The sequence below is a fragment of the Propithecus coquereli genome, unplaced genomic scaffold (assembly GCF_000956105.1).
Source record: "Propithecus coquereli isolate 6110/MARCELLA unplaced genomic scaffold, Pcoq_1.0 Scaffold11, whole genome shotgun sequence".
NCBI classification, from domain to species: Eukaryota; Metazoa; Chordata; class Mammalia; order Primates; family Indriidae; genus Propithecus; species Propithecus coquereli.
The window spans coordinates 3,313,064-3,337,306 of NW_012134969.1; the positions used below are offsets into that span (position 1 = coordinate 3,313,064).

Below are 24,243 nucleotides of genomic sequence, written 5' to 3' on the forward strand. Positions count from 1 at the left end.
ACAATAAAAAGAACTCAAAGCTTTCACACATTTCATTTACACTATTAGCCTGTTCTCAAATGTAATGATTTTCAGGAAAGACAAGATCAAATTCTCATTTATATGTTCAAACAGACTTACAGAAAACATACTGGCGGGACATCATGTGAAGTAGCATGGGGCCTACAAAGCCATGGAGGATTGGTCCCTGCCCTTGAACTACTTACAGTGGAACAAGGGAGCTTGCAAATAGGTCTGAAGCCAGTCTGTAGAGCTTACCATTCCATATTTGTACATGGTTTTTCATTCTTAATGTTGGGATTAATGAAAATAGGTAGTTATTTGAGGTCTTTGCAAACGAAATGGCCATTAAGAATGAAATCAACATAACTTCCATTGTCTTAGGTCTAAGTTGGTTCATTTCAAATGTTATGACATTGTAAAGAGATTTCTAGTTAACCAGACTTTTCTACAAATAGCTTTGGCAGCATTAACAATGTTTTTGCCATAACTTCAGTATACTTCAAGAAAATTTAGTAGCCAGACATGACAATTGATATAAATTCCACACACATAATCATACTCTAAAAATAATTTTTTCTCCTTTTTTCTTACACTAGTCAGAATAGCTAGGAACATTCAGAGAACAAATGAACATTTAAAATACTTTCCCCAGAACTTGACACCACTTTCCAACTTGTCCACAGATAGTATAGATAAGTAGTAAATTAAAATATGTACACTGACTACAGGAATTCCAGAGGAGTACTAACCAATAGAATTTCCCATGTTGATGAAAATGTTTATATTTGCAGTGTCCAATATGGTAGCTATTAGCCATTAGCCTAATGTGGCTGTTGAGCACTTGAAATATGGCTTGTGCAATTTAGTTAAGTAAAATTTAAATTTAAATAGGCACGTGTGGGTAGTGGCTATTTCATCAGATACCACAGCTCAGGGACAAGCTTGCCTTAGACCTGGAGATGCTGTTTGGAGATATTCACAGCAGCCTATAGATGTCCTCCATGAGAAATGGGAAAAACAAGGACCATTTCAAAATTGTGATAGGGTTTTATTCTGTTGCTAATTTAAGAAATCTATATAAAAGGTATGACTGCAGTCTAACTTTTTTTTTTTTTTTTTTAGCAAACATAATGGAGCTTATACATTGAGATACATTTCTTAAGATAAGAAGATATACTTATTTTTATACATAAAGATATATTTATTACAACAATGCTGCCGCTGCCCCAAAGACTTCTGGACTATTTCTGGAAGGATCTTTAGGATCTACAGCAGGTTCTTTTATAAGATCTTTTTTTTTCTTTTTTGAGACAGAGTCTCTATCACTCGGGCTAGAGTACAGTGGCATCATCATAGCTCACTGCAATCTCAAACTTCTGGGCTAGAGTGATCTTCCTGCCTCAGCCTCCCAAGTAGCTGGGACTACACGCACACGCTGCCATCCCTGGCTAATTTTTCTATTTTGTGTAGAGACAGGGTCTTGCTTTTGTTCAGGCTGGTCTCAAACTCCTGGCCTCAAGCGATCCTCCAGCCTCAGCCTCCCAAAGTGCTAGGATTACAGGTGTGAGCTCCTTCACCTGGCCTGTTTTTAAAAATATCTTTTGATGGTGACATTTATGCATTCTTTCAAAATAGATTTGATTTTTAATAAACAGCCACATGACACTTGGAATTGATTTCTGTTGTAAGCTATTTGCTAACTTACTATGTTACCCTTGGCAAATTAACTTCTTTGGGCCTTAACTTTCTCATCAGAAACTAAGGGGGTTGAGCTAAATGATTTCTACCATTACACCCAGCATTGACATGCCGTGACTGACTCAATAATTCCAAATCTGGCAAATAAAGTGATCAAGGTAGGTAAAAACCAGGTACAGTTATACAATAATGAGACAACTGATGGGCCCTAACTTACAATTATTTGACTTATGATTTTTCACCTTTACAGTTGTATGAAAGAAAAAGCATTCAGTAGAAACTGTACTTTAAGTATCCACACAACCATTCTGTTTTTCACTTTCAGTACAATATTCAATAAATTACATGAGATATTCAGCACATTATGAAACAGGTTTTGTGTTAGATGATTCACCCAACTGTAGGCTAATACAGTGTGAGCACATTTATGGTAGGCCAGATTAAGCTACGATGTTCAGTAGGTTAGGTGTCTTAAATGCATTTTTTGCTAATAATATTTTCAATTCATGATGGGTTCATTGGGATGCAATCCCATCATAAGTCAAGGAGCATCTGTAGTTTGCTGATAAGGGTTGTGACTCTACTACAGATGAATTCTAAAAGAGAAGCTCCAAAAATGGTCTAAGCAATTACAAGATTATTGGAAAAACTGTTCTGAACACTATTACTCATTTTGGGTGTGTGTGTGTGTGTATTCTGGCACATTGTTTAAAAATAAATAAAAGAGTTTCAGAAGAGGCATGAAAGGCGAATTCCTATGTGTCTACTAACTTTAATTTTATCAAATATTAGTTATCTCCTTCAGACATTTCACATTATTGAGCTATTCTGCTGTAAGAGAATCGCCTTTTAAGAACAAGTAGTAAAAATGATGGCATAAGGCAAAAGAGACCCTTCACATAGCCTCTCTCAGTTACCTCCAAAATCATGCTTCTGACGTTGCAAAGAGACCTATAATGGCCATCAGGGAGGCAGAAAACAGGCTACAAAATTTCTCTGCAGAAAGGAACTGGCATGTTCTTTGCCACCTGTGTGTTTTGCCAGGGCATCCACTGGGAAATGGGGCTATTCATACCGCCAACAATGAGGCAGCTCCATGCCAACCCCAAATGAAAGCCCAGAGGTGTTTCAAAACTGACAAATTTTTGACAGAAACAATCATCAGCCAAAATCTGATTTATTCCAGAGAAATGCAAACCATAAAATTCCACAGATGTTTAATTAAAAGCAAGGCATTTGGAGGAGTTTATCTAATTTTCTGTCATTTTATGAATATCATTATACTCACTCACAGAAATATATTTCTCTAGGTGGATGGGAGAAGTACATCTGCCAAGAGGTTTTCAAAGCCACTTTAGGACATCTCTTACATGAATTGACAATGATTCATAAAAGGTACAAGGCAGGAGGTCTAGGACAGTCCAACCCAGGGTAGAAACTGGAACAAATAGTAGAGATGGCCTATCATTCGAGGAAGCTTATTTCCTGGGAACAGACACGTGCTATAGAGCCACTGGCTGTTCAGAAATTTGATAAGCTGCTGTTTGTTTTCATGTATGTGTTGAGAAGTAGTTGGAATGTGTTTCCTTTGAGAGCTGGTTTCATTTAGAAAGAGCTCAAGTAAATTATTCCAATTGCTGAAATAGACACTACTGTATCCACTTAAAGGGATCAAAATTTTCCCCAAGCCAGAGAAGACTTATTACTTTTGAGACAACCTGACGTACAAGCTGAGGCCCTTGACTTCTCATAGCAGACACACTCTACTTCCTTGAGGTAAGTGTGCTATAATCCTAAGAATCATTATCCTCTCATATATGAATTAAAATGGAAAAAGCATGGATCTTGTAAATTACAACTCATAAAAATGTTCCAGAGTAAAGCCAGCACAGGGAAGGGACATGACTCACTGAAACCCTGTAATTCTGGGCAAGGCCCATTTATTTTAGGTTCCTCCTTGAGCTCATTATTTTTAAAAACCTTCAGTAAAATGATCTAAAAAGCCAGGATATACTCCAGGAAGAAAAGTTAGCTGTTAGAGATGTGACTGGACAACACAGCTTGAGACTAGATGTGGCTCAGCAGACATTTCTAGTCCCCCACCCCATATTCATGCCCTCTTTCCTCCTTTTAAACAGCAGTCAGAAGTATCATGGTTGGCTAGAATTGAGCACAGTAATCCCTCCCCTTTGCCAGTGATTGGTCTAGGGGAAGCCATGTGACCAGAAATGTAAGAGAAAGTCTGTCGGGAAGCTTCTGAGAAAGATTTTCTTCCCAGGTAAAGGAAGAGAGGATTTTAAGAAGAGCTTCTCACTGTGCTGAACGCACAGCTCTCCTCTTCCCTCCAAAACACCCCTCCTCCCCCCCACACACTTCCTGTCTTGGGACACAGCTGAGTGAGGATGTGATGTGTAGAGTTATATCCTCCACCTGGTGACCAAGTGGCAACAAGAGGGTGGCAGATCGGAAGGATGACATTGTTGAGCTGCTGAACCAGCCCTGGAGACACTTAATTCTAATCTTCTGCATAAGTAAATAATAAACGTCCTTATAGTTTAAGCCATTGATAGTTGGGTTTTCTGCTACTTGGTTTTCTGTTACTTGCATGCAAGCTAATTCATTCCTGTATTAAGGAATGGATGAGAGGCAGCAAGGCAAAAGCTATTGTCTTGACTTTTCTGAGGATGTCCTACTTCTAACAAGAAGACATGCTTTGAATTTTCTGACATTAAAAAGTGCCACAGGCCAGGCACGGTGGCTCACGCCTGTAATCCTAGCACTCTGGGAGGCCGAGGCGGGCGGATTGTTTGAGCTCAGGAGTTGGAGACCAGCCTGAGCAAGAGCAAGACCCCATCTCTACAAAAAAAATAGAAAGAAATTATCTGGACAACTAAAAACATATAGAAAAAATTAGCCGGGCATGGTGGCGCATGCCTGTAGTCCCAGCTACTCGGGAGGCTGAGGCAGTAGGATCGCTTGAGCCCAGGAGTTTGAGGTTGCTGTGAGCCAGGCTGACGCCACGGCACTCCCTCTAGCCAGGGCAACAGGGTGAGACTCTGTCTCAAAAAAAAAAAAAAAAAAGTGCCATAATAATATCAGCACAGAAATTCTAATTATTGCAGTTGCCTACTATGTTCTTGATTGATTAGCGGGCAATTGAATGTATTTATTCATTCATTGTTTTATACAAACATTTCTGTGTATGTTTGTGGTGCATCTACTACGCACTGGGATATAGAAATGTATGAAATAGGATCTTTGTACAAAAGGGAACAAAGTCATAGCACAGGGAGATTGATACAGGTCATAACAAGGTACTTAACAATCTGCCTAAAACATAATATTGTCTGGGTTATACTTACCCACAGGTTAGAAATTTCTTCCATTATATTAAGATACAATGAAAGTCATATTAACATGTCCCTAGGAGTGAAGGTTTTTCATTTGAAGTCAGCTGGTTAAAAAAACAACAAAAAAGGCTGACCACCACTCAGTTTTCAAAAGTAAACTGTACCTTCTACAATGATAATGCATAACAAAAATATCTTCGTCCCATAGGTAACTTCTATGTGTTCTGTCTTTAATCTTTGACAAAGCCACCAATGATGAAATTTATCTTCAGTTCTTCCCTGGCTTGGTGATAATATTTGCTTTCAAATACTCAGTGACCTTCTTCCCTATTTAATCCCTTACCATCCTTAAAAGCAGAAAAGCATCTGACTTTTGGTCCCTCATATCCACAAATTACACTGTAGCTGATATTTACTCACACTAAATAATTAACCCCAGAGGTCATTCATATTTTCAGTGCCTTCATTACTAATTGAAAAATAAAGTCTTTTTCCTTTGTTAGAAATCAGCAAGCAGGCAGAGGTGGTGGATGAGGTGGGAGGCATATCAGGCCTCCTCCCTGGCCCTGAAGACAAATGCCCATTGGGGTGACTTGGACATTACAAGTGAGAAGAAGAATGGATGGTCCATGGTCTGTTCTGTAGAAGCCCTATTTTCTAGCATAGAAAAGCTTCCTTTCCTTTCTCATGGGCTTCTTCAAGCCAGCTAGCAACCCCTCCCTCCTGACTTTGGGCTGGACCCCTTTGCCTACCTCCCAAATCAAACCCGACTCAGTCTTACCCTCTTCCTTCTTTCTGCTTGAACACTCCTAGAGGGCTATGCATATTTTGATTTCTGGCACAAATGATGTGATTGGTAAATATTTTAAAATATTTGAAATGGTAACCCTAAACATCCCCCTTTCCTCTGTTCAGTGTGTTCTGGAACACATCCCTATGTTATCTCTCTATCTGAGTTTACAAAGTCTCTGACAAAGAACTTTTTCACTGGAATGACCCTCTTCACTAAGAGCCATTAATACATAACAAAAACACCCAGTCCAATTAAAATGAGTAAAACTTTATGGATGTCACAGACTTGGACTAAAAGGAGGGTAAAATATCAGTCTATTAATATTTTACTTTACCTTTTATTATCTGATGTAGTAGTTGGCACAGCAGCTTATACGTATAGAGTTGCACATAATAGGTACTTAATAAATACATATTACATGTGTGTATGGGCAGCTGCTCAGTGACAAAAGGCTGAGAGTTTCATCTTCTGCATACAGTCTTCTCTACAATAAGCTATCATCTGGGTGCCAGATGGGACTCTTCCTGGCTCTGCCTGCCAGCCCATAATTGGCACACAGTGGGACCATCTTCTAACAGAGGTAGGAAACACGTGTCCCTGTTGGTTCTGGGTTGTTCTTAAATCCTGATCCTGCACTGCCCTCAGCTTGACTCTACTACTAAGGTCTCAGCTCAGTTTCTGCCCAGATGGTCTCCCTGCCACGGCTTTGGAGTCTATGGGTGACGGCCTCTCGCTTTGCTCCCTGTCCCAGCGGAGCTGTTTGCATGGCTGTCCAAAATAAAATGACAGGGTTGCCGAATTCATATAAAGCAGCTTCTCACTTTACTTAGAATACCTTCTTTTTCTTCTATGTAATTCAAATAGGAACAAAATATGAAGATGGTTTTTGGAAAATCTGGGATTATGGAATGCAGAATGATGGGCTCAAGAGGATGATTCATGGGTTAAGATGCTACATTCTAAGCAAATCTTTAAGGGAAACCAAATGTTGTTATCACTGTGTGTAGGTGAGTGTCAAATAAAAAATGTTAAAAAACCACAAATAATTGGCATGGCAAGTTTACTGGCAAAGAAACACACCCCTCCTGCACACACTCAGTATTCACTCACATGGAACAACTGCTAATTAAATTCAGAGAGGGCAGGGGCGGGGCAAACTCTCAGGTCTTTATATATTCTACCCTTTCTATTTTTATCTCTTTTATTTTTAAGAACCTTAAAAAGGTTAATGTTCAACACTAGAGTAAATTAAAGTCCAGCCATGAGACCTCCGTAGCCAAGGAAAAAGTTAGCAAAGCAAGGCAACCTCAACTATGGCAAATAGTGTACACATGCTTTGGTTTTGCTATATACAAGGTGGCCTTGGCAGAAGACATTTAAAACCGTGTACTGTTATCATTATTGAAGCCAAATGATCTCTCATGGCATTTCTTGGCCGGGTGACTTCAATCTTATACTGAAGTCTTGTGCTTTCCCCAAAACACAAAACCTATTTAGCAATTTTTAAAGCTATTCTGCTTTCCATGCTAACAGAATTCACTGAGGTATTAAGAGTAGCTAGGAACAGGAAGGGTGGGTAGAAAAGCCATTCCTACCACTATAGTGTGTAGAAGCAAAGGGGGGTTTTAATATGACCCAGATTCTAAAGATTTTTGAAGTACCTACCATATCTATGTGCAAAAAATGAAGCACGAGGAATTCTTTTCTGAAAACAGGGACACTGAGTCAGTGATGAATAGGTTATTACAGCATAGTCCCTGTGGAGAGGTTTTTCTAGCATCAAACCCTGGCAAATGGTTTTTCCATTTTCTTTGTTTTTACTTAAGTCACATGCTGCTACCCATCATTTCTTCCAGCTATGCTTCATACAATGATTAGTTCACCGTCTCAGGCTACACCAATGTTTATGAACCCACTGCCTACGCGTGTTTATCCTGAGTTTCCCCAACCATTGCCTCAAAGCACCCGGAGTTCCTGTAAAGCCTGTGTTGGAACGTCCACTGATAACAATTTTCCTTTGCTTCCAACAGGCTCGGCACTGTCACTTACATACTTTTTGACAGTCAATATGGGTCAAAACTATTAACCAGAATACAAAATCATGACATAAGGAGAGGCCGCAGAGAAATAAGCAATCTGCACTGCACACGCACAGCTCAGGATAAGGTGGCACATTGTTCAGCAGCTGAGAGCACTTACGGTTTCGTGCTCTGGGGCTCACTGTGCAAGGGAACCTCACAGGCTCCTGCACTCGCTCAAACGGGCTCAGACTGCAAAACAGCACTTGGAGCATGGGCAAAAGTCACACATTAACTGTAATGGATACTTTAGTTATAGTACATTTAGTATATGTGTATAGATATGTCCACACCCACGTTGTTTAAAGAACATATTTCAGTGGTAAACAGCATTGCAATGAATCGGTGCTATGGACATACAGGAAGATGTGGCTAGGTATGCAAATTGGCATCGATTCTAAGTGTGAACATCAGAGGGCAGGGACTGCGTCTTATTCTCCCTATCGTCTTCCACACCTGGCACAGTCCTGATCTATCATAGAAGGTCAGTAAATGTCTGGTGACTAAATGAATAATTGAATTACTGCTATTGCCACTGTGGCCATGTCAAAGTCACAGAATGGCTGCATATGCCACCACAAATATATAGAAGCCTGGTAATTGCTCTCCTGGCACTTAAGCGGGCAAGTTGGAAAGCAGAAACTTTGGGGTAGAAGAAAAGAATAGTATTGGATCTCGCTTTGTGAAGCATTCTGTTAATATTAGGTCGTGAAGGCTCTTCCAATGTGAGCAACAAATTTACAACACTAAATACAAGTGAGTAAAGCGTTCTAATTAAATTTAGGGCACAGTTGAGATGAGACAATATCATGTGTCATGTATCACTGATATTGAGCAACACGGTAATCAGAAACAATTTGTGTGATGACTTTAATTAATCAGGGTTTTATATAATCGAACATACGTGAGTTGGTTATTTTCTCCTTTGTGTTAGTTCTCCAGTTTAGCGGTATAAATCTGTTAATTTCTCATTCACACCATGAAACTCTTGCTCCTAAAAAACCAAAGCCCCTGCCTCTGCCCCCTGTGGCTGCTTCCTTCTCCCTACACCCCGTCCCACTCATCCCCTCTGTGCCTCGTCTGAGAATTCCTTTAGCACCGCCAGTCCCGGGATTGAGGCAGCCCAAACTTCAGCACATGAAGCTCTGTGTGTTTGGCCATGGGCGCATGGCATGGTCACTAGACAATGATGGGGTTCATACAGAAGGGAGAGGAGAAAACACATGTAAGGAAACTCTAGATTAATCCAGGGTCTTGGGGCTGAACTGGGTGAGTAAGGTGGTAACCAGACCTTCTTCTGCATCCTCCCAGGGCCTGCACTGTCTTCTATTGTGTTCTTATAATTCTTTATGACACTTAAGAATTTTCTCATGTCTGTCTCCTTCCACTAACATCATTGTACCCCAGGGCTTAACACAGTGTAATAGTCTAGTTGTGCAGCCATGCGAGGTAGCTTAAAAGAACCCTGGTTTTCAGAAACACACTTCATACCTACCTTTGACTTATTTCAATGTGTCTTAATGTCCTTTTTAAGGACAAAGAAGTTTAATATAGATAGAGAATGAGGTTAGGCATTTGTAAGAGACAGATTTTAAATGAAGGCAAGTGCCTGAGTGGAATTCGTAGTGTTTGAAAGGATGGAGGTATACAGCAGAGCTAGCACTGGGCTGGAAGTTGGAACCTGAATGGTAGCCCAGCGTGGCCCCTACCTCTCTGTGTGATGCTAGGCAAGTTATTTAACCTTTCTGGGCCTTAGTTTTCTCATCTTCTAAATGAAAAATCAGACTAAATTCTTTGCAGCCCTAAATAGTTTACTTAGGCCCTTATATACATTTCTTTCAGTTCTAGTTTATAAATCACCAGGAATCCATTTGAGTAAAATAAAAGTTAACTTTAAAGAATATTTTGATATAATTACGTAAAAGTTTGGCTTTTCTTCAAATTGGTTTACTAAGAAAAAATTTTTATTGAGAGGCAGCTGGATGTCATAGAAAAACCATTTTATTGAGAATTAGAAGACTGGCCTTTGATCCTGGTTCTGTAGCTGACTGGTTAAGTAGTTTTTGGCTAAAATGACTTATTCTTTTAGCTTTCTTCACCTAGAAAATGAGGGGGACAGCTAGCAGACATGTAATTTAAGTACACTACAAGGCTCTACTGACTGATAATATTTTATGTAGTTATTATAATGTGAAACCTGAACACTGGTCTGACCAGAATTCCACTATAAATTTACTGGGGTACGTGTGTATCAGACACTGGGACAGGAAATAAGAACAGGGAGATACTAAGTGTGTATCATACAGTGGGACAGGGAAGTGAGAGAGAAATAAATCCTGAATTTCTATGGTTGAAGTAAAAAGATGATGGCTGAAACAGAAAAATCAGGAAGAAACATAAGTCTGCTATTTAGAGATGTGGGAAACAATATAAACGAGCAAAAAGAGTTGAAAGTGTTTGCCTCTGCACTATTCTTCATAACAAGTCTTATAAATCTAATTTTTAGAACTATGTACATGCATAACTTAGATAAACCCTCAAGCGCATCCCTTTTTTCCTTGCCTGTCAGACTACCTACCTGCCTGTAGCTTGTTTAATAAGCACCGCCTATGATTCAGGCTCTCTTGGATGCTAAGGACATGAAGTCCAATGAGACCTAGTTCTGTACTTCATGGAGTGTTCAGCCAGGCCTGGGAGGGGATCTGTATTCAGTAATCAGTGCAGAGAGTGCGTGGAGTGCCTGGCTGGGTGTCAGCACAGTATGTTAGCGCAGCAAACTGGAAGGGTTCCTAACCCAGGCTGGGGGTCAGGGCAAGAGTCAGGGAAAGCTTCCTGGAGGAGGTAATGCCCAAGATGAATCTTGAAGGAAGAATAACAGTTAGACAGCACAGGATGCTGGAGATTTCAGGCAGAAAGAATAGCAGTGGGGGCACTGAATTGAAAACAAAGATATTGGCCTGCAGTGGTGGCTCATGTCTATAATCCCACGGCTTTGGGAAGCTGAGGCAGGAGGTTGGCTTCCGGCCAGGAGTTTGAGACCAACCTGAGCAACATAGTGAGACTCCCTCTCTACAAAAAATTTAAAAACAAAACAAAACAAAAAACTAGCCAGGCAGGGTGGTACGCACCTATAGTCCCAGCTACTCAGGAGGCTGAGGCAGGAGGATTGCTTGAATCTAAGAGTTTGAAGCTGCAGTGAGCTATGATTGCACCACTGCACTTCAGCCTGGGTGACAGAACAAGACCCTGTCTCTTAAAAAATAAAAGATATTACGCAACAGTTTATATAAGGAGACCTTTGTGTTCATAGCTCTTATGATGACGAAATGCCTCACCCTAAAACCCACCCATTCTGCCAAGGCAAAGTAGAAGAAACTAATCAGAGCATACAGAGATTTATGTGAAAACCCCAATAACCAGAGAAGAAGCTAAGGTTCATCACTGCTAAATTTGTTCTACCTTATTGAAGAACATCAGGGAGAAATGTGTTTATTATTGTGGTATCGGTTCACCAGTAATCACTATGCACATTTATAAAAAACAAACTACCCAACTCAGTCTTTAAGTATGGCTAAACCCTTAGAATTTTTATTATGTAAAGCTCTTCCTCCCTGCCTGCTTCCCCCACAGTCATGCCATGTTGTAATAGTACATGATGCAGTTGTTGTTGTCGTTGTTGTGTGTTTGCTTCTTTTTAAAGAAACCTGTTTTTAAACATAATTTAATTGTAATGATCCTAAAACTGCAAAGAAGCAGTACTGTGCATGCCAGCAACCTAGAAACCAGATGACCTGACTTCTAGTTCTAGTTCTGCCACTCAGGAGCTATGAAACCTTGCACAAGATTCAAACTCTCAGAATGTTGGTTTTCTCATCTCTTAAATGGTAACAAGTACATTGGCCCTCATGGAGCTGCTATGAGGTTCAAATCAGAAATGAACCAGTGTGTGACTCTAGAAACAGTGCCTACTCTTGGGCTTTCAGTTTCTGTGTCTACAGAATGAAGAGGGTTGTACTCAGACACGACCCCTTATGTCATTTTCAACTTGAAATGTATTTATATCATGTGAAGATGGTTTGAAAAAATGTAAAGTACCACTCAAATATATGATGCATTAAAGACTTATTATTAAATAAAACAGAAGAAAGGGAGAACTTATTTTTCTTACTACGCATTTTTGTAAAGTCCTACCATTTCTATGACTATTTTGTTAATGTACTTTATAGCTACCAACCAGCTGAAACCACAGAAGTGAATACAGTTGCCTGAAATGAGAATTTAGAGTGAAAAGGGCTCAGGAGAGAAATGAACCAGCAAAGGAGACTGAGAAGGAGCAGACAGGACAGGCAGGAGGGAAGTTAGGGGGAAACTGGATTTTCAGAGAAGCCACAGGAAGACTGAGCTTCAGTAAGGAGGGAGTGTGCTGAGCGAATGCAACTCAGGGCCAAAATAAGATGATGACTAAAAAGGGCCCACTGAATTTAGAACATGGAAGTTACTTGTGGTGTTAGCAAGAGCAATTCTGTAGATGGGGAGGAGGGGAGAGAAGCCCCACGGGAGAGATGAGGGAATGGAGGTCTGAAAGCAGAGTCAGTGCATGCAGATGTAAGAGGAGTTACTGTGAAAGGGATTAGGGTTACATGAATTAGAGTCATAGAAGGTGAGATCTGTGGGGTTCAGAAAACTATTAGCGCATGTTTAAATGCTGACGGGAAGGATCCAGAAGGGAGAGAGGATGCGATGCTTGGGAAAAAGGAGTCAAAGGATGAAAGGTGCCTGAGCGGGGGGAGGGGAAGCTGGTACAGCTGCAGATGGGCTTGCATTGCTGAGGCGGGAAGTCAAAGGAGCCCCCTTCTAGTACCTTCTAATTTCTTTGGGAAGCGTAAGACTGGAATATTGTCTAAGAATTTGGGTGACAGTGGTTTGAGGTTTGAAGAAAGTGGAGACTGTAGGAAAGTCATTATGGATATTAGGCTTAAAAGACTTTTTCATCTCAAAATTTTTTTAAGATTTCCAAACATGTTCCTTCAAATGGAAGTTTTGAGGAGCATAACCATCTTATTTGGAGATTATTAAGTACTAGAGGTGCTGTGTGTTAAAAAAAAAATAAGAACGCTAGATCAGTGAAACCTAATGCTACATTTTTGACAAACTGCAAGTATCCGGATGAGAAGAAAGCCATGCTACATGTGATACCTCCCAGAAGTTGTCCGTGAATTTCCCAAACAAAAGATGCTTTCATTCTTCAGGACTCTCAAAGCTCTCTGTCCTTCTCTACATTGTCCTAGTGTTACATCAGTCTCATCAATCCAAGTATGCTTCATCCACCTTGCTAACCTGTAGGCACCTTGAAGGCAAAAGCCCACAGCCCATAGCTGAATCACACAATGTCTTTCAATAATTGCCACTTTTGAAATGCTTATATAAATCAAAGAGGAAATGTTATCTGGTTTATACAAATTGGCTTTATACGCATTGAGGAAGACTCTCATGGCATAAAGGGAGGTATCTTTGTAAGAACAAAGGGTTTCCAGAAACAGCAACATAACAAACGGGTGGGCCACACTTGGAAGCAACGTGTGGGCCACATCGCCACTCTGTTTTACAATTTCAAGAGAGCCCTATATAGCCTAGCAAAGAAAATCAAAGGAAATGAAACACCCCACCCCCAACCTGCTCCTATTCTTCTTAGACACAAAAGACAGATAATTATCTAAAGTATTTCTCAATATGAACGAAATGGAAACGTGACCTTTGCGTCTGTGACCGAGTCTATTCACATCAGTGTTTTTAGCAGGAGCAAAGCAATGTCTAGGGAATGGCTTAGGGAATGCTCACGGGAGCCAGCTTTTGCTCTCCCTCATGTTACATAGACCATAAATAAAAAGAAATAGTTTCATAGGCAGCCAGACCCGAATGGCTTATAGTCACCCCCAGGGAGTGATAAAATTCTCCTGCTGGTAGACTTACATAAACCAAGATGCAATGAAATTTTTTAGGATACTCCCTTTGCTTAATAAACCTGAATGTTTTAAACATGAAAGATGGCTAGACTAAGAGGGAAAATAAATCAATCTGGCAAGAAAAGGCAATCATTCAGAGTGTTGGTAGATTAACTGAAACATAGGAAATCAAATTCAGTGATTTAAAAATCATATGCTTCCTAGCTTAAAAATCCCCATTTCTAGGTTTTTGTCCATTTTAAAACATACTAGAAGAGCTTTACCTTAATAACTTAGTGCTAAAATTGGGGCTTCTGTCTAATCTCTGATTTGTTTGTATTCAAAATAGAAGATACAATAAATTTCAAAGATTTATCTGTTGTGTGATGGCAATTTTAAAAAAAGCACTTTACCAGATAGTAAGTCAATTAAGTCAATTCAGTTGTTAATCTCACTAATGATGAAAACTTAGAGGCTTTTTTGGAAAATGATAGTTCCAATTTATTAAAGCAAACAATTAGTTGTTTGTTCTATTTAAAAATAAAGACACAAAAGCAATCAAAGAGGACAAGATAAACAAAAACAGCTGCAGGAAAGAAGATTGGGGAATCAGTCCTCCCCTGTCCTGATCTCTGATAACCACTGGGCTTACAATTTGCTAACACAGAATAGCTCACTTTCTGTTCTACATAATCCTCATTTATGCACACTTTAAAAATCTTCAAGCACCTGCTTGAATGAAGACAAAAGATGAGGAAGACTGGCAGGAGAGTTATGTTGTTGCTTGGGGACAAGATATGAACAGTAGCGCTGAGGGTGTTTTCTGGGGGAAAGAATGTAAACACTTAAAGACTGCAGTTCTTATAGTAAAAAGGGAATCTTAAAAATTAATAAAACAAATTAAATCTAAAATAGTAAACCTATGAGAATAATTAGTTTCCAAAGCATTGAGTCAATGGTTTATAAGAAAATGACAATGCTAGTCCCAGTCAGATAGATTATTTTACTTTGAAATCTCTTTAGAAATTTAATGTTTGGGTCACCTGCTTAGGGTCATACGTGGCATGTCTGGAGTTCTTTTGAAAGTCTGACTCTACGTGTACTGGCTCAGCTCCTTGGCAAAGTGTTATTATAACGTCTAGCTTTTTGGCCGGTACTATTGAGGTGATGATTATTAGTTTTTAAGATGACTGCTCTGTTCTTACTTATTAAAAGAAAGCAATTTTCATCAATCTTGGGATATTGTAAATACCGAGGCAGCCAAGCCGATTTGTATTCAGAGTGTATGGTGTTCTAGAATGTACTATAACTTCATAATGCAAATAAGATTTGTGAAAAAACAGTACGTGGGAGAAGTGGGAAAACTGTTTCTTGCTATGCACATGTTTTATATGATCATATATTCTGAGTTTATATTACCAAGATGTCAGAGGGATTCTACAAATCTACCTTCTAAATAAAACAAATGAAAATAAAATGACTAATAACCAGTTGATCGTATGTCCTGCTGTGCCTAGGACAATCCCAGTTAATGCCTATTGTCCCAGTGTAATTTTTTTTTGAGACAGAGTCTAGATCTGTTGCCTGGGCTAGAGTGCCATGGCATCAGCCTAGCTCACAGCAACCTCAAACTCCTGGGCTCAAGCGATCCTCCTGTCTCAACCTCCCGACTAGCTGGGACTATGCCTGGCTAATTTTTTCTATATATTTTTAGTTGCCCAGCTAATTTCTTTCTATTTTAGTAGAGACGGGGTCTTGTTCTTGCTCAGGCTGGTCTCAAACTCCTGATCTTGAGCGATCCTCCCACCTTGGCCTCCCAGATTGCTAGGATTATAGGTGTGAGCCACCCAGTGTAATTCTTAAAAGTACCCTTTTTAATCTCATAAGCAAAATTGTATGATCATCCTATAATAATTGAACATGTAGATATAACTAAGCCCTTCGGAGGCATTAATTACTCCATTTAGGTATTGAATTAAACCCTGTTTCTTGGCAGCAATCACCAAGGGCAACACTGGGTTATAAACATCTCACCATTTGATAGAAGGAAGCATATGTTACCTATAAAATATGTTTACTCTAAGCCCATATTAATAGCAATTTTTTGAATGCACAATCTATTGAATTTTGAAATAAAAAATGTAAAATTTTGAATTTTGTCTTCAAAATTCAGAGATAAATTTTCTGGGATCTGTTTCTTATAGTGACTCTTTATTAAAAGTTAGAGCATAATACACAATTTTTAGCTTTTTCAGGTACTTCTATAGGCTGTAGGCTAAGGTGGTCCTGACAGCTGTGGCCACTTACCCCCAGATGTTGCTCAGTCTCAAAGTAATCCTGGTCCCACTCTCTTCTTAGTACTCCTTTTGTCTACACTGACCTTTTGCCATTTCTCCTGGGAACAAACTCCCTACCTTACATTCCTCTTCTAGTGATTAGGTCCCAATCTGGTTTCCTATTGCACAAATCTATGCTTTGGTCCCTTGTCTTGTCCTTCCTCTACCTGGGGACATCTCTGCCTGATACTGCACTTTACAACCTGGACTCCCAGCCACTGCCGGTCATCACAGTCCTGACTTTTTATTTTGCTTGTGTCCCTGCCAGTAAGGATAGACATTAAAGACTTTTTATCTTTGAATAGCTGGCAGTTAGTACAACTCCTGGTGCTCAGATCCTCAGCAAACAGTTGTCAAATGAATGAAGAATGAATGAGCGCTGAAGCTTCCCTCTCATTGACTTGAGCTGAGTTTCCTTCCAAGTGCCACTTCCACTCTGGCTCTTTCCACTACTAACAGGGTTTAGGGAGCCAATGCTGTTCACGTATGTTAGTTGTGGATGAGTTAACACAGGCACAGAGCTTAACGAATACTGGGAAAGCTGGCGTGTCCCTAATAGGGAAGCCGCCTGGGGTTGTACAGGGTGGGTCTTGGCTAAGGTGGTGTGAGTGGGGCTGAAGTTCACACAATGCTCACATCACCAACACCTGGCTCTAAGGAGGGCAGCCTAAAGAAAACAGCTTCTCCCCGCACCCAACCAATTTGTCCAAAGAGGCCCCTTTCTGTAATCCACCCTCTCAGTGGGAGAGCCTTTTCTAATTTCATACAGTGGCTCGTGTGTGTTGGAAGAGGCCCTAGTAGGGCTAACACTCCCACAGAGAAACACTGTAAGTGAGTTTTTGGCAAGTGCAGTTCTTATAGGACAAGCATCTGTGAAGGACTGAATCTACTACTTCCTTTCCTGCTTCTTATTACAGATAAAACCCAGTATCTTTCTCCTGTAAGTTCACACGGATAGACTTTGCAGAATCTAAAGGCAAGAACACTAGCATGGTGGCTGACTAACCCAGATTATTTTTTATTGTGCCATTATATTAAAGCATTCTTTTCCCAGGGAAGTGAGGTGAATGCGCTCAGCCTTGGGAGAGCCCTTGGAAGGCTCTTTCAGAGGATTTCCTCACGAGCCAGATGTGAAACCTCGGCATCTTGCACGGAGGATAGTAGAGGTGGTTTGCCTTGCCCACATGCACTTCTCTAGATGACCAGATGTCCATTTTGTCCGGTCTTAGCAGATACATGTACAGCAGGTCCTTGGATAACATTGCTTAGTTCGGTGTCATTTCATAACAATGCAGATGAGAAAAAATACAGACTCCCAGCCAAGACTATTGTCTGGGTGGAGTTTGCACGTTCTCTCCACGTCTCCTTGGGTTTTGAGTACTCCGGCTTCCTCCCACACCCCAGAGATGTGCATGTGAGGTGAACTGGCGTGCCTGCGTCGTCCCAGTGTGAGTGTGGGTGTGTGTGAGTGCACCCTGTGATGGGATGGCGTCCCGTGCAGGGCTGAGTCCCACCTTGTGCCCTGAGCTGCCAGGATAGGCTCCGGCCATTCCTGACCCTGAAGCAGAGTAAATTGGGTAAACGGCTATCTTGCTTTTATTGATCTTTCTTACATGTAGGAAGAGCTCACATTTATTTCAACATCTAATATTAGATGTGTTTAGGGTCTTTATTTAGAGGTTTGGCGATGTTTTTGTGACCAGAAATACACTGTAGGAACTTAACTGTTGTTTCTATCAACTAGCCTAAGGTAAAATTGATTTCTTTATATGTCATTTCACTTTAAGTGGCAGTTTCCAAGAACCTATCAACCTATCAACAATGTTAAGTGAGCACTTACTGCATTACTGCTACTCAAAAATTTCCTCTAATGTAGTTAAGAGCACAGACATTGGAACTAGTTTGCTTGGATTCAAATCCCAGCTCTTGACATTTACTAGCTGGGTAAGGTACCTCATCTATAAGATAAGGATAATAATGGCACCTACCTGATAGGGTCACTGTGGGGTAAGAGGGGCTAATACAATAATTACTTAGAATGGAGTCTGGCCATACTAAGTGCTATATGAGTTAGCTATTATTACTATTATTTTATTTTCTGAGAGTGAAAAAGTACAAAACATTCATTTTTCAGTAGAGATGAGCCACATATGTATCATGTTCATATCAGCATTGGGGAAAAAATAACTCAAGATTTTCATCAAGGATATTTTCTGAAGTTTGGGTCGTACGAGAATTGTACACTCTGTCCGATTCACATAATAACACTCATGATGTGCTGTTCATTCATGACCTCACTCAGGAAGTTCAGTGTTGCTGCAAATATTACAAATACCAAACTGATGTTTCCTAACTAACTTAGGGCTCTGCCCAGATTGTGGCAGGCCCCTTTTATGGCTCTGGCAGCTGAAATAAGAACTTGATTACTTCTGAAAACATGTTTGCTCTCAGCTACAAAAGATGTGGCATGAAGGTGACTCAAAACATTTCTAGCCACATGACTGCTCCAAGCAAGACTTGAGAGAAATAGCTACTTTAAAAAATGAGAATAAAATATGCGGAAGTGCCAAGGAAAAGGAAGTTCTCTGCCTACAAGTTCCAAATTAGGATTTGCATTTCAATCTATTATACTTGCTTGTCAAATTTTTTAAAAATTTAAAAATCAGATATATCAGATTTGAGTTTTCCATTTACTTATGTGTACCATTTTTCTCTCACTAAAGCTTCTTACGAAATTTTCCTGATTTTTGTATTGTTATTACCAGAGTTAGCATTTATTTGTTATCCTTTTATTGACCTGACAATGCAAGAGAAATATTACTAAGAAAAAAAAGAAAACAAAAAACATTACTAAGGAAAAAAAAAGATTGCTAAAGATTGTTATTTGTAGAATTGAACAGTGGAACCTAATCTGGCTGCTGAGTCATATTCGCTCATTCATTCATTTATTCATTCAGTGAGTACCAATGATGAGTGCCGACCATGTGCCTGGGCCACACACCGGAATGACAATGTAAACAGTACATCCATGATCCCTGCCCTCATGTTGTTTATCGTCTAGGCCCTTTATATATATATTACTTCTAATATTCATAGTTCTCCATAGTGGGCATTATTCCTACTTCGTAGGATAGGACTCTTAGGCTTAGAGAAGTAAAACAATTTATTTACTGTCACATAGCTGTTGATTGGTGGAGCTAAGATTCAAATATCAGTCCGACACATTCCAAAAGCCAGGTTTATTAGATTCTTCTTGCTATATTACACTGGCCTTAAACAATGAATGTGTTCTTGAAAGTTGCATAATTCAATGTTTTCTAAAATATATATCATGGCTTAAGAAAGCAAGGAATATGTCTGAAAAGCAATCATTTTTCCTTTTAATATATATCAGATTTATAGAAAGAAATGTACATCAGTAAATAGGACACTGGATCAAAGGGCTAGTGTATCTTTCAGAAGGTTAGTAAAATATAGTATTTACACACGGTCTGAACTGCATTATACCAGACAATCTTGAACATGACCTGCACACTCAGTGCTTGCCTTGGTGGCTCACATCTGATAATGCCACTTACTGGCCATAGGGCATTGGGTATATTACATAATCTGTCTGAGATTCTGTTTCTTCATCTATAAAATGTGATTGTTGTCATTTATCACATGGGGAGATACAAACAGTAAATGGAGGAAAGTAGGTAGAAGGCTTAACAGCAATGGGCAAGCTTCAGTCTCTTACCTTCCCCCACATATGACATCCCTAGCTTTTCTTACAATGGTAGTAAAACACATCTATATTTAGCATTTACAGAGAAAAAAACTGCTCCAATGGAAACGTCCTAGAGCATGAAGATCAAACCTAAAATATATGGAAACATCCTAGAACATGGTAAAACCTAGGACACAAATGAGGATTAAAAGCTTTTAGGATACATTTTCTGGATGACTCAGGTTTAGGGTGACTGAAGAAGGGTTTGAATAGATAATCCCTAAACCACAAGTAATCTTCCACTTATGCAAATTAGGTATGGATAAACACTCAACATTAATACATATAGAGTATATCTATAGACAAATAAGATTCTCTCAAAACACATGAGAATGTATTTAAAAGACTATTATTTAAAAAAACAAAATATCAAAAAAATTCAAAAGACTATTATTTGAAATTGTCACCCTGAATTTATATGTATTAAAATATTCATATCATTCATGTATTCAACAAATGTTTACTGGGTGTCCAGTAATTTCAGGGCACCATGCTAGCATTGGGCATACAGCAATGAACAAAATAGCAATCTTTTCTCCCTTCCAAACCAGTTTCGAAGCCACATGTGCAATCAGTCACATTATTTACTGATAAAGAAATACCACTAAGAGAATTCAGGTCTGACTGACTGAAGCCTAAGCTTATTATAAAACTAGTCCTGGGTCCCACCAGTTAGGAGAAAACATTAAACTATGCATGTCTAGGAGAATATACATAGTTAGCAGAGGACAGCTTTCCTAACACAATAGAAGAATGCCTTGGGACTATGTCTACAGTCCTCCAAGGAGAGTGTCTCACATTTCCTGAGCCTGATCACTGTTAATTATGATGATGAAAAAAGATTTCCTTTTTTTAGCCTTGGAAAGAATCCTATCCAAATAATTTTTGGAACGTTAAGATTACATTATTTATCTGGTTCAGGTTTTAAAAATATTTCAGATTTCTTCTGCCAAAAACCAAGCCCTCTTTCCTCATGGAGAGCAACGTGGATTTCTGAAACAGGTCTTCCCCTGACATTACTTGGGAGGTGGGCATGTTTTCCCCAGAAAAGTAAACAAGGGAATAAAAACAAGGTGACTCAAAGGATGAGGAAGTATGTTTTTCTAGAGAACAAAAGATCCTTTCACAGTATGTCAAAGACTTAACTATGAACTTTCCTGAATGTAAACATTGTTCAAATGGCAAAAGGAATTTCATCTATGTCTATAAAAGGTCCTGCACAATAGTCTTTGCTTGAAGCTAGGCAGTAAAATAATCTTTTCTTCAAATACTTTGCATACAGACCTACAAAACCTTTATCTTCTCAGGAGATACATAATTATAATTACCTTCATAATAGCAATAATAACAAATAGATCAGAGTACTGCCAAAGGCAATTAATGTCATAAATTATAAGCAGGATCATTTATGCTTAGAGTCTTCAGGAATAAAGAAATGCTTTAACAGGTTAAAATACTAGGCTGATGCTTTCCATTCAGCATAAGAGTTTAAAACTTACATGGCAGTACATTTCTTTAAACAGATTTTGTTATGATCACAGAAGAGGAATATTAAATTTTAAACTGAAAGGGATTATATCAGTTAGCTAAAATATTTAACTTTTCCTATTTTAAGGTTTTATTCTTTACAAACATTCTAGTTCTAATAAATCTAAAATGGACGATAACTATGTTTATAATATTAAGAGATATATGTTAATGAACCAAATGATATAATTATTATTGGAATGCCAAAGGTCTTTCCTCACCCCTGCAGATTTTACAGACATTTTATTATCCCCATTATCAGCCTAAATCCTACAGCAGCCAACCCCTGAGGTTATTTCTCCCATCACTATGGAACGATTGTACAATTTTAAGAAATGACCTATAAAGAGTACAACTGCAGGGTCAGAGGATGTTGAGATTTTATTTGGAGTTTTCTATTTTCAAATAATGAGTACAAAATTAGCATGAGATGTTCTCCAGGACCCTGTGGGGTGGGGTGAGAGTGTGGGGGAGATAAAAGGGGACAGTGGTAGGGTCACTGTGCCTCAGAGATCAGCATCTGTGTGACATTCCCTCTTGCACCCCCATGTCCATCGATGTGAGCAGGGTCAGCTCTTTCCAGTAATCACAAAGGATACTGGAAGTCAAAGGAATGTTTCACTCAGTCAAATCCTTGAGAAAAGGGCTTGTTGCTTCCTCAGAACTCCTGGGATAGTGCAGGGCACGGAGGAGCTCCTGAATGGTTTATTCCATATGGAAGAAAAAAGGTGGAACATTTAGAAAGAACAATGGTGTTTTCTGGAGCTACCCTTGGCCAGAATGAGCCCAGCACTTCTGGAGGAGGAGTGTGAGCATTCAGGTTCCTGGAAGGGACTGAGCTGGGCAGAGGAATCTTGAGGCTCACATTCTAAGAGCAGTAACAAAGAATGAACTAAAAAATTCCCTCTTCCCCAGTTCTCCTTTCTGAAGGAAAGGAAGAGCCCTAAAAGTGTGTCTTTTCAAGTTCTAATTTATTCTAGTTCTGCCATGAAGTAAATGTATCCTCCCAGGTAAGTCACTACATCTTTCTGGGGCTCAATTTACTCAACATGGCTGCCCTGTGATCTCTGGAGTTCCTAAAGTTAGTGACAATACCGAATATTTACCGAGCACCGATATTTGTCATATACTGCAAGGTTCTATGCAAGAATTATCCCATTTAGTTTTGCAGCTACTCTTTCAAGTCTTATCATTCCCATTTTATCTGAAGAAACCAAGGCTTGCAGAAGAAACATTGCTCATGTCACCAGGCTAGTACAGAATGCAGTCAGGATTCAAAGGCTGGTCTGTCCAATTCCAGAGTTGTTTTTTTTTTTTATGAGTTACGCCATACTGCTTCCACTCCACGATTTTTGCAATAATAACCAGGCATAAATCTTTTTTTTTAAAATGAGCCATTAGTTTAGGACTGGAAGAACAAACTAGATATAATCTATACCTTTTCTCCTTGTAGGAGAGGAAGTTTGGCTTCTTCCCCCAGCTTCTGACTGCCATGTCTCCCTTCCTAGCATCTGGCAGGGAGGAACTGCCAATCTGACTGCGCAAAGACCAGGGTGTCCATTGGGCTATACTTTACAAGTGAGCAGAGTCGTTTTGCATGAAATGTGTAATAGGCCCTGGTACTTCCTGCTTTGGTGAAGTGAGCTGACTGGTTTAAGACTTACCTCCTTTAGGGGAACACAGCCAGTCTTTCTCCTTCTGCTCTGCGCTTGCACCTGAAAGGTGTAGCGAGGCTGCGGCTTCTGCAAATATGGCTTAGAGTCTACAAGAAGGAAGCAAGAAGCCCTGATATGGCCTCTAGGCCCAAATTTTTCTTTATTTCTTATTTACTACTCCTGCAGTGAGGGTTAGTGGGAACTGGTTTATTTACTAATAAATGAATATAAATATATTGGTACTTTGTGGCTGATTTGGCTAATCTTGAATTTAAAGTTCTCTTGGTTTGGAATCCTGAGGAAAGAAAGTATAAGCAATAGGTAAGACATTTCCAGGTTCTGGCCTACTATCATCTGACATCCTCAAAACCTCACGCTGCTTATGACTAGAAAATAGACTGAATCAGAACTTAAAAACTACCCACAAAGGAAAACCCAGGACCACATGTCTTCACCACTGAATTCTACCAAACATTTAAAGAATTAATAACAATTCTTCACAACTCTTCCAAACCATAGAAGAGAAAGGAACATTTCTCAACTAATTCTATGAGGCCAGTATTACCCTGATACCAAAACCAGAAAATGCCACCACAAGAAAAGAACACTATAACCCCAATATCTCTCTTTGAATATAGATGCAAAAATCCTTAACAACATAATAGCAAACTGAGCACAGCAATAAAAAAAAAAAAAAGGATTATACACTATGACCAAGTGGGCTTTATCCTTGGAATGCAAGGTTGGTTTAACACGTAAAAATCAATTCATGTAATACACCACGGTAATAGAATGAAGGGGGGAAAACCATGATCACCTTAATGGAAGTATAAAAAGCATTTGACAAAATTCAATACCCCTTCATAATACAAATGCTCAAGAAACTAGAACAGAAGAGAACTTCATCAACCTGATAAAAGGCATCTATGAAAAAACTCACAGTTAACATCAAACCTAAAGGTAAAAGACTGAAAGCTTTCCCCCTACAGATGAAGAACAAGACAAGGATGTTCATGCCACACCCATTCAATATTGTACTAGAGAGCCTAGGCAGGGCAATTAGGCAAGAAAATAAAATAAAAGGCATCCACA

The 24,243-nt window shown here is 39.4% G+C and overlaps 1 protein-coding gene across 1 annotated transcript in view; it reads right to left on the bottom strand.

Annotated features, from left to right (window-relative positions):
- Positions 1-24,243, bottom strand: part of VWA8 (von Willebrand factor A domain containing 8) — a 425,342-nt gene that overhangs the window by 43,305 nt on the left and 357,794 nt on the right. The window contains exon 34 of the mRNA XM_012648214.1: positions 23,161-23,258. Within this exon, the coding sequence (XP_012503668.1) occupies positions 23,161-23,258 (98 nt within the window). The remainder of the gene's footprint in view (positions 1-23,160; positions 23,259-24,243) is intronic.